At 32.6% G+C, this 16,381-nt stretch overlaps 1 protein-coding gene across 1 annotated transcript; it reads left to right on the top strand.

The window, feature by feature from the left end:
- Positions 1-9,036: 9,036 nt before the first annotated feature.
- On the top strand, positions 9,037-12,568 carry LOC110228430 (protein SMAX1-LIKE 3). Its single transcript, XM_021025957.1, has 3 exons — positions 9,037-10,675; positions 11,045-11,234; positions 11,326-12,568. Exons 1-3 carry the CDS (start codon positions 9,537-9,539, stop codon positions 12,427-12,429), a joined length of 2,433 nt encoding a protein of 810 aa, XP_020881616.1. The 5' UTR covers positions 9,037-9,536; the 3' UTR covers positions 12,430-12,568.
- Positions 12,569-16,381: the final 3,813 nt, after the last annotated feature.

Here is a 16,381-nt window from a genome sequence, read left to right as displayed (position 1 = left end):
ATCTTATAAAATAGCTTGTAAAATCTTTCAATATCTTATAAATACCTTGTAAATACGTTGTAAAACCTTTTAAAATACATTGTAAAACCTTATAAATACCTTGTAAAAAACCTTTAAAATACCTTGTAAATTTTTGGCGGGAAAAATTTTCCCGCCAAAAATTTAACGCCAAAAAAATTGCGGAATCACTTTTCCCGCAAAAAAAATTTTTTGGCGGGAAAAATTTTACGGGAAAATTTTACAAGGTATTTTAAAGGTTTTACAAATTTTTACAAGTGTTTTGGCGGGAAAAATTGGGGGATCACTTTTCCCGCCAAAAAATATTTTGTATTTTGTGGACCTAATTTTGTTATATTTCCTTATATATTTATGATATCTTTTATTAAAAGAAGGGTAATTTAGTCATTTTGTACATAAAAGGGGTATTTTTAAAAATGGACATCCAAAGGGGGCATTTTTGAAAAGGGGTATTGAAAAAGGGGCATTTTTGTGAGTCTCCCTTAAATTATTTAGATATTCAATTATTTTAAGATTCTTATATCTTATTTGATATTTTTTTTAATATCTCATTCTTTAATTACTGCGTTTAGAATTTATTGGTTGTTACCTATTTTTTGGTGAAATTTATTGGTTGTTACTTAATAAGTAATTATGGTGCGTTTATTTTAGTTAATATCTAATTTAAATGATTTTTTTTCTTTTATTATTAATAAACGAATAACATGTATAGAAATAAAAGATTTTTCTCGCGACTCCATAGTAAAAATATTAAACTCTTATTTTCTACATTTCTTACACATAATATCCTCTTATTCAATAACAAAAAATATATATTGCATATTTTTAAAAATATTTATAATATTTAAATTATATAAAAAGTTTGTAATATTAATATTATTTCAACTCTATACAAATTTAATATATATGTATATATATCTTATGGGAACCATTTAAAAGAAATTTTTAAATTGACTTGAATTATATAGCTTTTAAATAAAAGTATTATTAAAAAGAAAAATAACTAAATGATGTTTAATTTCACGGGACGGGTAATATGATGGGACGGGTTTGGGTTGATATTTATAAAAGATAGTATACCACGGGTGAAATCCTAAAATTAACAATCAAAATAATCTATCAAACAAATTACATTTTGATTTTTTTAAGAAAATATAGCCCCGCGGTGTACCGCGGGTTAAAATCTAGTGTTTATACATTATCAGAAATATGTAAGAGTAGTAAAATTAATAAATTTCATTTTTTTCGTATTTAATTAGTTGGATGCTAAAAATGTCGATGCTAGACAATATCATTAGAAGAATATGTTTCCATTATCGAATATGGACACTATACAGTGATACCACGTCAATGTCCATTAATCCAAAATAACCAAACAACCACTAACATACTGTATTCATTAATTATATAATATTACTTTTTACAATATTAAATGTTTATTGATGTGAAACAAACATGTAAGTACATATATCCTAATATCCATGTGTACCAAAAGTAAGAAAAAGTAGATTTTTTTTTCCAGTTTCTATAGCTTCTTCGAATAATAGGAATTAGTAGCTTTTGAATATATTCATAGACTCATTTGTTATCAATGTAAATAATAGGTACGATGGAGAATTGTGAAAAGGAGGGCAATGCACTAAATAGTTTAAGAAGAATAAAGTTTTTTTTTTTTTTTTGGAAGTTTAGTTAAAGCAAAATTTTTATTTATTTTGGAAGTTTAGTTAAAGCAAAATAAGTTGCACCCTTCTTAGTCATGCCAGCTCATAAAAAGTTCTTAAGATAGTTTCTGAATACCAAAAACTAATGAGGTTCCGATTGGTTTATGTTTCTGGCGCAATCAGTGTAATTTGTTTGGTCAGTGTAATCAATGAGTTTATATTATTGTCAACCAGTGTAATCAATGTGAATAACTAAAAAGATTGAATTTAGAGAAAAAATTAAAATAGTATAGTAAAATAAAAGGTTTTTAACTGACTAGTATCAACTATCAACTACTCCCTCCGTTTCATAATATAAATCGTTTTAGGTCAAAGCACGTTGATTAAGAAGATCTACTTTTAAAAAATTCAACCAATCATAAAAGATATTGCATAATATAAATAATCATAATATATTAAAATAATATATAATTTGCATCGAAACTCGAAAACGACTTATATTGTGAAACAAAAAACTTTTTTCAAAACGCCTTATATTATGAAACGGAGGGAGTATAAAATAATACTCCCTCCGTTTCGTTTTACTTGTCGTTTTAGATAGGGGTGGGCATTTCGGTTTAACTTCGGGTTTGGTTTGGGTTCGGTTCGGTTTATATGGATTTCATAAAACTCTAACCAAACTCAACCGAAGTTAGTTTGGTTCGGTTTGTGTTTGGGTCAGTTTATATTTGGTTCGGTTTGGTTTCACTTCGGTTCGGTTTGAATTCGGTTCAAAAAAATCAATTAATGTAACAAAACAAAAAAATTCATTGTTTTTGAAGTTTGAACATTGAAATTGATAAAGTAATTAAATATCAAGTTCAAGTTGTAAGTTTTTTAGAAGGAGAACCCTAAATTTTTTAGGGTTAGGTTTTAGAGATAATTAAATCTATTTTACATTTATTCAAATTATAAAAGTAAAAATAAATACATATTTAGTTATTTATAATATTATTAATATAATTAAATAATTAATTAAATAAACACATTGGGTTATCGGTTCGGTTTGGTTTAAAACCGAACCGAACCGATCCATTTGGATTGAGAATAAACTCAACCGAATGGTTTGAGTCTAAACTTGGGTTCAGTTTAGGTCGGTTTGAGTTCGGTTGGGTTGGGTCGGTTTAGTTCGGTTCGGTTTAAATGCCCACCCCTAGTTTTAGAGTTAAAATTTTGTTTCATAATAGTTGTCGTTTTAGGTTTTCGATGCAAATGTTTGGTGAAAATCCCAGTTTTATCCCTACTATTTTATTGTTTCGGCCAATGAATTTTTTTATAAAATATACTAATAGAGGATAAAGCAAAAAATTTAATGATTTTCTTAATTTGTGTGATAAAACCTTAAATGGAGGGAGTAAGTAGAAATATTTTTATGTCAAAAAAATTTCAACGTTTTATTATAGCCCCTATATGCTGAAACAACTTTTTGAGAAAGTTATATGGATGTCATTTAATTTTAAGTTAGAAATATTTTCAAAACTGTAGCGGTTACACTTATGCAGCTTACCGACTAAAATGTGGGGGGCAATGTATATAGCCAAGATGCAGCTGGATGGATCTGCTTCATCTGAAACTGGTCCAACGGAATAGAAGATAAGTGTCCAAGCTTTCAGACCATGACCATTTTAATAATATCTGTCATAAATAAAAGACAACAAAAATAAAAATAAATAAATAAATAAAAGACAACCATTTCTAACAAAATAGCAGCGAATATTGACAGAACTTTTTCAAAAAAAATTTGGGTTTCATAAGCTATGATTCATAACTCACAGACATACATTATTTAAATTCATTTGTCGATACTAGTACAAACCACTATGTAAATTTTGATTAACAAAAAAAAAAAAAAACTAAACTCCAGATTTTTATTTATTTAAAGATCAGCTATAGGATAACAAATTTTTTTACTTAGAAACTTATAATCATACAAATGTAAGACCAAACCTGCATCTATAGCAAAAGGAAAAGAAGGTACGGAGAACATTTTGATTTTAGAACCCTTTTTCAGATATTACCACTAAGTCACTAACCAACCATTTAAAATTTTGTTATATGTTTAAATTGAAACGCAAAGGGTGTTGAATTGTAATACAATGGAACAATCCCAAAAAGGAAAATGATTTCGCAAAATATTTATCGCAAAAGGTGATGAATATAATAAATATATAAACTCCATTAAAGGCCAGTTAATGGGCCTAAGTGTTTGGGCTTTATCAAAGCTCATGTATATTTTGCTACATCCCTTTTGTTTGAATTTAAACAGGCTTCAATAGACAACTTTTTTGGGCCCAACACTAAACAAGCCCAAAACCAACCTGGATGCGCGCGGAGGATCAAGTGAAACGGCCGAGCAAGGGTTCCTAACCTATTTCTGATCAGTTCGAAACGTCGCTGGCGCAGCTCTCCGGCATTCTCTCAGATACTTATAGAATCATCAACGGTCTTCTCTTTCTGCTCAAGTAATTATTTTCAATCAGCTCTATATATTAATTGATTAATCTGTACTTGTACATCGTAGACTTACTTACTCGTGCTTACGAACTTGTAAATCATAACGTGATCATTGGATATTTTTTTCTCTAATGTTTAGTCTAATGCAGTACTAAGCATCATAAATTCATAATTGTTAGCTAGTATACTAATTCCATACTTGACTTGTATAAACTTTTTTTTGTTACAAGTTTTCAAGTAACTAAGCCTTTTTTTGTGGGGGTTTTATGTAAGAACAAGTTTTGTTATGTTTTGAAAAGTACTTGTTTGCACGGTGATTTATCTAGGAAGTGTTAGATGATTGACGAAATCCAAATTCCGCTGCTACTATATACTTGGTATTAACATTGTTTGGAATTTTCAAAGCATAAATAAGTCACTTTCTTGACATTTTAGTTGTTACCTTGCACCAAGAATTTTGCTTAGAGATTCAGACACTTTCTGATTTCAACTAATTTTGTTTTTTCATATCTGCTGTCGTATCATAAAAGCCTGAGTGTTTCTTGTGATTTGATTCTTCCAACGCATGCTCACTGCATAATTGCATATGCTTGATCTCTTTGACATTATGGATTCACATGTTTATCGATTATATGATATGATACTTGTGCGGCTCTGCTAGCTTAAACCCTTGGGAAATCTAGGGAACAAGTGATAAAGAATATATGCCACAGTTTTAGATTCTTAAGGTACACTCAAATATATTTGAAACAAAACGAACCTTTCTTTTAGACTGTGGGATTGTTGAGTAATGTTGTTTTGCAAGGCAAACAAATTCTTTTTGTGAATAAAGTTCATAACATTAGATTAAGAAGGCTGTCATGTCAAAATTAGGACAACTTTTCTCCATTCCTCCTTTAATCTTTAAAGTTTCTCTCTTTCTTTCTTAAAGTTAGGCGCCATCCAAAGAAGAATTATTATGCCTTAAACTATTCCCATATCTCTCTCTTTGCTACTTCTATTCGTTTTTTTTTTCCACATGGCCACACCCAGGAGAATAAAGATGCTTATTTTGAATACTGAAGAGCTAAAAAACAAATTGGAGTCCCTTTTGAGTAGATAATCCCATATATTGCTTTTTATACTTGATTTTGTGATAAGAGTGCCTTATTTTGATATTGTTTAAAGAATTCTAGCTAGAGGCTCTCTTCTATTGTATGTGTTCCCATGAAAACCCCTGGAAAAGGGTTTGATTTGATAGAAACCACTATGAAAAGTCATGCAGAAAGACACATAAACACGCATGACTTTTAACTACTCTCATGCAAGATTTCAATACCAGTTTCAATTTAACCCAAGACACGCAATACCTTCCTTAGTGATTTTATATAAGGCCAAATTCTTTAAAAGCTGATATTATATTAACTCAAAAGATTTATAAAGTGGGATGGAGAGTCTCATCGGATTTACGATGTATTTTTCTCGCAAACATAAGTGCTTTAGGATCATATGGGGTCTGGTCTTGGTTAAAGTATTCACATTTTGACCGTCCTGGTCACTCACTTTCTTGAAAGGATTGGTTTACACAAACGACTTTCTTTTCTTTATTTTGTGACAGAGGCTGGATGTTTTTGTCGAGCCAAACAAAGTTAGTTAATTTTGATTAGAGATAAAAAGTTTGATTGGGTGTGCCAGAAGAAACCATTTATATTCCTTTGCTTTCTTTAATTTGTTCAAAATGCTTTTGCATTGAAATAATTTTGGTCTCACCTTTATAAGTCTTTTGGGATTAATTAAGCCTTCTTTTCACATATTTGTTCCCCATAACAAACGCGTACAGCGAATTAGCGAGTTTTTATTTTATTTTCTGATTTTGTTGTTAATTTGGTCCTACAAGCTAGTTTCAGTTTAATGTGAAACGCAAGTCATTTTAAAGATTTGATGCAAAACATTCTGTGTTGTTTTGTAAAAGGCCACATTCTTCAAAAGTTGATGTCTACATTGGCTAAATCTTTAGCAAGTGGGCTTGAGAGATGGGTTGATTTCACATTCTGTTCCTCTCGTAAACGCAAGTGCTTTAGAATCATCTGGGGTCTGATCCTTGTTAAAGCATTCACATTTTGACTGTTCTGGTCATACACTTTCTCGAAAGGACTGGTTTATGCAAATGGATGTTCTTTTGTGGTAGAGAGATTGAATCTTTTCGTTAGGGCAAACAAAGTTTGCTAATTTTTATTAAAGACGAAAAGGGTTTTAGATTGGGTGTGCCTGAAGTAACCATCTATATTCCTTTGCTCTCATCATTCAAAACACTTTTGCATTCAAATGATTTTTGGTCTCCCTTTGGATCTCTTTTGGGTCTAAGCTAATAAACAAAACCCCTTTCCTTTCCTTTTTCCCTGTCTCAAACGAAGACAGCCAGGGCCGGCCCAAACTATTTGAGTGCCTAAAGCAAAAATTTTTTTGGCCCATTAACAAAAGCTGTTATAAAAAAAAAATACAAGTTTTAACATGTATGAGATTCGAAACCGTAACCTGTACAACAAAAGACTTCAATCTAACCACTAGACCATAATAACATTTTAAAAATTGATGCCCTTAAAACTACTTATAATTATTTGATGCCTAAAGCCCTTGCTTCATGGGCTTTACCTATGGGCCGGCCCTGAAGACAGCGATCGAGGAAGAAACAGTTTATGAGTTTGTGTTTATTCTCACAACTTTCTTGTTTGGTCCCACAAGTCCTTTGTAACTAAGCATTAATGCACATATGTGCTCATATCTATGTTATTTATCCCCTGAACTTGGAGTAAATTCAAGATAATTTGGTGTCCTTTTATACTCCAGATACATATAATCATGTTTCTTTTGGATCATAACTTTGGACTGATCTCACAAAATTCATTTGCTTTTCCTCAATAATGATTGTAGGATCATTGATTCATTTCTCTCTTTGTTTTATGGTACATAATTCGTATGTTTTCCCCATTTTGAGTTGATACATAAATGCATGGGTAAATGATACTTTAGCTTCTTTTGTAGAAGCATTGATAGAATAAGTGAGTGAAATAGTACCTGTTGCAGAGAATAGTGGCTTTCAGGTGAAGGCTTACATAAAAACAAGTAAAAAGCTGAAAAAAAGATGATTGGGGAATGAAAGGAAGATTTCTTGTTTCTTGTGAGAGGATATTGTAATTTTTATTCTCTATTCTTCAAATTCACCATAAGAAAAGATAATTTCTTTACAATTTTTATTTGTCTTTTAGGACATACATATCTATAGTGGGAATATTAGCTTATATGATTCTCTTATCAAAGTGTATAAATCTTATTGAAGATTCCTAGGCAAGTTGAATGGTGGTGCATTTTTCTCTTCTTTCTATGCAGTGGCATGCTTCATGTGAGAGAGAGAGATATGTTTTCATCAAAGTAGAAGTTATAGGTAAAGCTCCTTGTACCAATTACTGCAATGATCTCATGTTTGAATAATCCATACGCGGAATCATTTCTTTTTGTTCATTGATTATAGCATATTCCTTAATCACTGTTCAGATTATGTATTTGTGGGTTTTGTCAATGGATTCTTCAAAGAGTTAATAGGCATCTGCATCTGTTTAGCTTTGTGTTTGCGTATATATCTAGTGTTATCAAGTTATATACATGGCTTGAGATGTTCGTTAGTGGTAGTAGAATCAAACTTTTCTTATCTCTTACTTATGTTGCAATTATAAAATAATTAATACACAGTTCTGCTTCTATGAATATATAATTAATGCACAGTTCTGTTTCTTGTTCTTGAATTACTTATTTTCTTTGGTTTTGGTTTGTGAGTGTTCCTGTTACTGATCTGAAACTCTGATTTCATTAGGCACTTGAAAATGATTGGTCGTGTTGATAGCAGATACAATCAAAGACTGTCCCCACCAAGAGACTGCTTTGTGCGCTTTCTTTTAATCTTTTTCTTGTTCAAAACACATTCGTTTCTTCTCCTATCTCTCGTTTTAAAAACGATATTAATATATATATATATATATATTTATGGTCCAAAAGCTACACACTTTTATGAAAGTATCGAAAGGAAAGTAAATGATGCATATATATAGTGTCTGTGATGGGTCAGATGGTTTGATTTGCTTTTTAATGTTTTGATATTTTAGGGGGTTGAGTTTCTAAATACCATGCAAAAATTCAAAAATATACAAAGACCAAACTAGTGATCCCTTCTTTGTTGTGTTTCCTCCCCCTAGAGTTAAGATGGTAAATTATGCTTGATAACATTTGGAAACTAATTAAAATGTTTGATCCTTCAGTATCATTCCATGTGTTACTAAGTTGGCTGAGGAAACGTTCTTTTCAACATTTTTCCTTTACAGAGTCTGATAGATTGAAAACAATAAAATTCTACTCTTTGATATCGGTGAGGCTGATTTGATTATCCTTTGGAGCAGAATTTTGTATCCAGAATGCGCGGTAGGAAATATATTCATACATTGAATCATAATTATTTACATGTTCACACTTATTAAATTTTGTTTCAGTGACACCAAAAATACTTAGATTTAATGTGACATAGTTGGTTATGAATATACTTCAAAACAAAAAAAAACATATGTTCCCTCCATGTTTTTGTGGCTCCTAGATTATTTTGCTTACATGTGGTCTTGAATTTAGCTTTACTTATCTGGATCTAGAGTAAGAGTCTGTTGTCTGAAAAAGTGTTGGAACTTGGCTAGTAGTATAGCTTCAAGGTGCTAGAAAGGATGCGATTAAATCCCAAATTTTCGACAAATAATGTTCTTGTGGATATTATTTATTATATAAATATTATATAAGTGAATGATGATTTGCATCTTTAATTAGGTTCTTTTCTAAATAAGTGATACCCTTTGCAGAAAAGAGAGAGACCCACTTAGCTGCAGTACCCATTACATCTTTATTTTTGTGAAATTTGAGAAAGAAAAGAATATATGGGCAAAGCTGAGTTACCTTTGCCTTTTGATACTGCTTTGTCATCACATGCATTCCACTTTGCACTACAAAATCCACTTTGGACCCTCAGAAAACCCCCCAAAATTTTTGCCTCTCTCACAAGAAAAGCATACACATTTTCCTCCTTCTCCTTCCTCATATATTTGGAGACCAAAGCCCTTTTCTCTTTCTCTCTCTTTCTCTCTCGCCCTTTATCTATCCTTACTCTTCTCTTAGGTTTAATACTTAGCCCCACCTTCCATATAGCCGCAGTGTTAATAGATCCTTCCTCTTTGGGTGTTTTTGTTGTCCAAGATAAATGGAATGAATTAACCCAAGATTCTTGAAGCTTTCGTAGAACTCTTTCTCATTACTAGTACTATCCCCACCTTGTGTTCCTTCGGGTGTTTTTCCACTATGAGAGCTGGAGGCTGCACGGTGGAGCAAGCCCTCACGGCGGAGGCTGCAAACGTGGTGAAACAAGCCATGGGATTGGCTAGACGGAGAGGACATGCTCAAGTCACACCTCTCCATGTAGCTAGCACCATGCTCTCTGCTCCCACAGGTTTACTTCGAACAGCTTGTCTACAATCTCACACTCACCCTCTTCAATGCAGAGCCCTCGAGCTCTGCTTCAACGTGGCTCTAAACCGTCTCCCCACCTCTACAGGGAGTCCTATGTTAGGGGTTCCAACTTCCCCTTTCCCTTCTATCTCTAACGCTCTTGGTGCAGCTTTCAAACGCGCACAGGCTCACCAACGACGTGGATCCATCGAAAGCCAGCAGCAACCGATTTTAGCAGTCAAGATTGAAGTGGAGCAGCTCATAATATCCATCCTTGATGATCCTAGCGTGAGTAGAGTGATGAGAGAAGCTGGTTTCTCGAGTCCTCAAGTGAAAAGCAAAGTCGAACAAGCTGTTTCTTTAGAGATTTGCTCCAAAACAACCTCTTCAAGTAAACCCAAAGAAGGAAAGTTATTAACTCCTGTCAGAAACGAGGATGTCATGAACGTTATCAACAATCTAGTCGACAAAAAGAGAAGAAACTTCGTGATCGTAGGAGAGTGTTTAGCCACTGTTGACGGAGTTGTGAAGACGGTGATGGAGAAAGTCGACAAAAAAGACGTGCCCGATCCTTTAAAAGACGTAAAGTTTATAACTTTATCGTTCTCATCTTTCGGGCAACCAAGTAGAGCCGATGTGGAACATAAGCTTCAGGAGCTAGAGACACTCGTGAAGAGCTGTGTAGGAGAAGGAGTGATCCTAAATCTGGGAGATCTAAACTGGTTCGTAGAGTCAAGAACCAGAGGTTCTTCACTGTATAACAACAACGATAACTACTGTGTTGTGGAGCATATGATAATGGAGATTGGGAAGTTGGCTCGTGGGTTAGTCATGGGAGATCATGGAAAGTTTTGGTTAATGGGTCTTGCAACCTCACAGACTTACTTGAGATGCAAGTCTGGTCAACCATCGCTTGAGTCTCTCTGGTGTCTCACTACTCTTACTATTCCGGCGACTAGTAATAGCCTCCGCTTGAGTCTCGTCTCCGAGAGGTAATAAAGTCTTCTCCTTTTGAAATAGTCAAGAATGTGCAATCAACAAATCTGTTTTATTATTTTATTTTTTTGGTTGGATATGTTCTAACTATTTTGTCTCTTTTTCGAAAAGGACAATTTTACCTATAGTGTTTTTGCTTTTTATTTGGTGATCATCTAAAAGAACGGTGAACCAACGTGCATCTTTCCTACCTTTTTCTCTATTATTTTATATATTTCTATCATAAGCTTTCTTTGAAGAAAATGCTAAAGAAAAGTTACTTCATTTTTTTATAACAACTTACTTCATTTTAGTTCATGTTAATACAAAGCAAAATCAAGTTTAACACTAGTAGTTAATATAATCACCATTTTGTTTCAAAGCAGTGAGCTTGAAGTCAAGAAGTCAGATAACGTGTCTCTGCAGCAATCGGATCAGTTCAGTTTCTGTGAGGAATGTTCCGTCAAGTTTGAATCGGAAGCTCGATTCTTAAAATGCAGCAATAGCAATGTAACCACTACAACTTTACCAGCATGGCTTCAGCAGTATAAGAAGGAGAGTCAAAATAGCCACACCGTGAGTTTTATAAACATCAAATCATTTCACATTCTCTTTTCCTTCTTCTTATATATAAGAGCTTAAATGTTTTGATTCTTGAACTTGGCAGGATTCAGATTCTATCAAGGAACTTGTGGTGAAGTGGAACTCAATCTGCGATTCAATCCACAAGAGACCATCTTTAAAAACACTCACACTCTCTTCTCCTACTTCTTCCTTTCCTGGTTTCATTCAATCTTCCAGTACTCTGCATCATCTTCAAACCAACGGTGATTGGCCCGTGATCGAGACAAACACACATCGTCATCATTCCGTGGTCCCTGAGACATCTCACTTAAGACTGTTCATTCCAGAACATGACAGCGAGCATAAGACAGAGCTTTTATCTTCGAATCCTAACTCAACAATGAACTCTGCAGCCTCTTCGAGCGATGCAATGGAGGTGGAACATGCCACTTCCAGGTTTAAAGAGATGAATGCAGAAAACCTAGCAACTCTATGTGATGCCTTGGAGAGTACGGTACCGTGGCAAAAGGATTTAGTCCCGGAATTAGCGAAAACAGTCTTGAAATGCAGGTCAGGATCGAGTACGAGGAAGATAAACGGAGATGATGATAAAAAAGAAGATACATGGATGTTCTTCCAAGGTCTTGATGTAGAGGCTAAGGAGAAGATGGCTAGAGAATTGGCTAAACTCGTGTTTGGATCTCACGACAGCTTTGTCTCGATATGTTTGAGCAGTTTCTCTTCGACAAGATCGGATTCCGCAGAAGATTTGAGGAACAAGAGGTCGAGAGATGAACAAAGCTGGAGTTACATAGAGAGATTCTCTGAAGCTGTTTCGTTGGATCCAAATAGAGTGTTCTTAGTGGAAGATATAGAGCAAGCTGATTATTTGTCTCAAGTGGGTTTCAAGAGAGCTATCGAGAGAGGAAGAGTTTGTAATTCGAGTGGTGAAGAAGCTTCCCTTAGAGACGCGATTGTGATCTTGAGCTGTGAAAGATTCAGTTCAAGATCAAGAGCTTGTTCTCCTCCAGTTAATCAGAAATCTGACGGTTCAGATAAATCTGAGGACAAGAACGTTGCTACTTGTGTTGCACTCGATCTTAACCTATCTATTGACGATGACATTTGTGAAGAAGAATCATGTGATGAGATTGGCTTACTCGAAGCGGTGGATGCAGGGTTTCATTTCAAGTGTTCATCAACATAACTTCATGCACATATGTATGTAACATGGTCACTTTATGAGCATGAACATGATCATTCGCATGCAGTATGCATTACATGGTTTATGGTCAAGCGTCATTTGTTTCCCTTACGGACTTATCTTTCATTGGGTTGGGGCAATACTTTGGTTAAACGTGTAGTTGTAGATTTTTTTTTTTTTTTTTAAATTTGTCTTAGGAACTTTTTAGAAGGATATGGGGGGGGGGGGGGGGGGGGGGGGCCTCAAAAAAATCCCGAAAACCCCTTTTTATATATTTTTTTTGTCTTAAATGTAGTAAAATTATCATATTATGGTCGTAAATGGTAATTTATGTTCATGGAAACGAGATGGAAAAAAGCTGAAAAAAATCCTGACACACATAATTTGGATTGAACTAACGGAATTTACAAAAGAATTATAAAGGAATTTGTTGATACACCACTTAATTAGTTGTTTATTTTTTATTTGAAAATAGTTTCATATTAGGTGACTTACCCTTTTCGTAGACTATATTCACATTCACATTTCACAGGTTTAAACTTCTTTCTATACACCAAAAATAAACAAACAAAGAATATCCCAAAATAAAAATGAAATTATGAAAATAATACTATATGCTTAAAATAACCCAAAGGTCGGATTTAGAAAAGTCAGGTTTGCTTATCTAACAAAAAAAAAAAAGACAAACTAAACTTAAGTTAGAAGACTGTTTAAAAAAAAAAAAAACTTAAGTTAGAAGAAAGAACGCTTACGCTACAAGAAAAAATATGCGGTGTAACACTATACTCCCTCCGTTTCACAAAAAGTGTCGTTTTAAAGTTTTAATTTTGTTTTACAAAGAATATCGTTTTATATTTCCAATGACTAATTTTCTTTTTATTCCTACTATTTCAGTTTATTAATTATAGAAAGGGTATTATCTAGTGTATTATAAGGGGTAGAAATAAAATTTGTTTAGTTTTCTTAATTTGTGTGAAAATGGTAGAATGACACTTTTTGTGAAACAGAAAGAGTATTATTTATCTAATAATACTCGATTACATTTCTAATAATTAAAAAAAAAAATCTTTCCTTAAACTTGTGAACTATATACTCCCTATGTTTCACAAAGACTGTCATTCTAGAGTTTGATTTTTGTTTGACAAAGAGTGTCATTCTACATTTTCAATGTGACTTTTACACAAAATTTACTGATTTACCCTTAACTTAAAACTACTTCTCATTAAATTTAAATTATTAATCACTTATTTAATAGGGGCATATATGTATAATTCAATGTTTTCTTAATTTGTGTGAAATGTGTCAAAACGACACTTTTTTGTGAAATGGAGGGAGGATTTAGCTATATAGCATTAAAAAAAAAACTATCCATTGTTGTTGTGACTAATTATATAGTAGAGATTTTCGATTATTTTATATCTTGTTTTCATAACTACGCATTTATTAATGGGAATCTTTCCAAATCTACCACATTTTGAAATGTGGCATTCCAAATCTACCACATTTGGGAAAAGCTTTCCAAATGTACCACATTTTGTTGCCACATGCCTAAAGCCGGACGAAATTGCCCTTGATGGAGAGAGAAATGTGTGTCAGAGAAAGGGACAACTTGGGACAAGAGAGAGCAATCTGCATTTAATGCTGCACGTTTACAATTGTTCTCTTAATATATTAGATAATATTAAATTAAAATCGGGGACAAGTTCATATGGAATGAATAATATAATTAGATCGGGGACAAGTTTAGATCGAATGAGTAATATAATTATATCGGGGACAAGTTCATACGGAATGAGTAATATAATTAGATCGGAGAGAAGTTCAGATCTAATGAGTAATATAATTATATCGGGGACAAGTTCATATGGAATGAGTAATATAATTAGATCGGGGACAAGTTCAAATCGAATGAGTAATAGAATTAGATCGGGGATAAGTCCATATCGAATAAGTAATAGAATTAGATTAAGGACAAGTTCATATCGAATGAGTAATAAAAGTAGATCATGGACAAGTTCAGATCGAATGAGTAATATAATTATATCGGGGACAAGTTCATATGAAATGAGTAATATAATTAGATTGGGGACAAGTTCATATCGAATGAGTACCATGATTAGATCGAGGACAAATTCAGATCAAATGAGTAATAGAATTAGATCGGGGACAAGTTCATATGAAAAGAAACCCAGATCTAAATGTGAGCCGATTTAATGTCGTGGACCAAAACTATATAATTGATAAACTATTTTCAAATCCAGATTTAGATTTGTAAGAGAGAAAAAATCATGTGAGAAGAAAAAGAAGAATAAAACTTCATAGATATAATAGATATATACATATATATCTATGTGTGAGAGAAAGAAAAATAATGTGAGAGAGAAAAAGAGTGAGAGAAAGAAAGAAAAGAAAAATATTTAAAAAATAAACATAAAGAGAAAGAGAGAAAGGGAAGGCAAAACAATAACTTCTCATATCAAATGTGGTAGGATTGGAAAGGAAATTAAAAATGTGGTAGATTTGGAAAGAATTGGAGGAAATGTGGTAGATTTGGTAGTTTTTCTTTTATTAATCTTTAGCAAAAAAAATACTACGCATTAAGTAATTTAACCAAAACATAATCTAATATGAAACCGACGAAATATAGACTAGACAAACCATTGTTAACTCTTAATCTGTCTAAAGATAAAGCATACAAAATTGGTCATTGTTTCCTTTAGAATCCAAGACAGCTTGATTGATATTAAAGATCTCCACAAACTTTATTGCCTCTCTGTTTCATTTCATCTTTTCTTTTCTTTTCTCCCGAGAGAAGGAAGAAGCCACCACCTTAGAGTGTCTGAATGAGACACTCTCTCTTAGGAAAATATAAAAAAATTAAAAAGTTAAAAAGAGAATAGAGAGAGTGCCTCATTTGAGAAACTCTGAGAAACCCAATAGGCCACTTATTTTTCATCTATTGGTTCAATTTTATATTTATGATTAAAAAATAATTATATAACTGAAATTGATCAAAATATTAATATTTTTTTTTGTTCGAGAAACTCAAAGAGTGTTTCACTGTTAGAGATGGTCTTAGAATCTTACACTGCTTTTCTCCAATTGTCGTTTGCCTTTCCGAGTTTAGTTTTCATGTAAATCTCACAAGTTTTAGCTATCATTGATTGATGTATATACATTCCCTGGATTGGGGATATGTATGGATCACTTTTGTAAATGATTCTTCTTTCACAATGTGGTGCTTTGCTTTGGTGTCAAATAAGATGAAGCTTTTTCCGCTTGGATATTTTTGTATAGGGTGGAAAAATAGTGGTTACTTTGAAAAATATTCATATATATATATATATGTGACTTGTGGCAAAAAAGAATTGTTAATATTAATTAATACATGTAGACGTTTTTTTTTTTTTTTTTTTTTTTTTGTAAACGAATACATGTAGACGTTAAGAAAAGCATTTCTCATATATATCATGCATGCAGCAAAAGCTTTTCTATATACTTAACTCACTTCATGATCATCTATGACTAATTCTTAAGATTAAAAGCTGATATACAAATGGTCAATTTCTAAATGATACTCCCTTCGTTTCAGTTTAGTTGTCGTTTTAGGATTTAAATTTTGTTTCATAATAGTTGTCGTTTTAGATTTTCAATGCAAATGTTTGGTGAAAATTCCAGTTTTATCCCTACAGTTTTAATGTTTTGGCCAATGAAATTTTTTATAAAATATATTAATAAAAAGTAAAATAGAAAATTAAATATTTTTCTTAATTTATGTGAAAAAACCTTAAAGGACAACTAAAACGAAACGGATGGAGTAACATTTTATGATTATGTGAATTATTTTCTTTTGTTAAAAATGATTATGTGAATCATACCACTTGAAAGAAAACGCCCATGTGTAAACACAACGATATCCACATTAATATATTTGCAAATTAGATGAATGCATATA

Source organism: Arabidopsis lyrata (assembly GCF_000004255.2).
Source record: "Arabidopsis lyrata subsp. lyrata unplaced genomic scaffold ARALYscaffold_5, whole genome shotgun sequence".
NCBI classification, from domain to species: domain Eukaryota; kingdom Viridiplantae; phylum Streptophyta; class Magnoliopsida; order Brassicales; family Brassicaceae; genus Arabidopsis; species Arabidopsis lyrata.
Note: the sequence above shows the minus strand (reverse complement) of the source record. Positions and strands in the feature narration are given on the sequence as shown.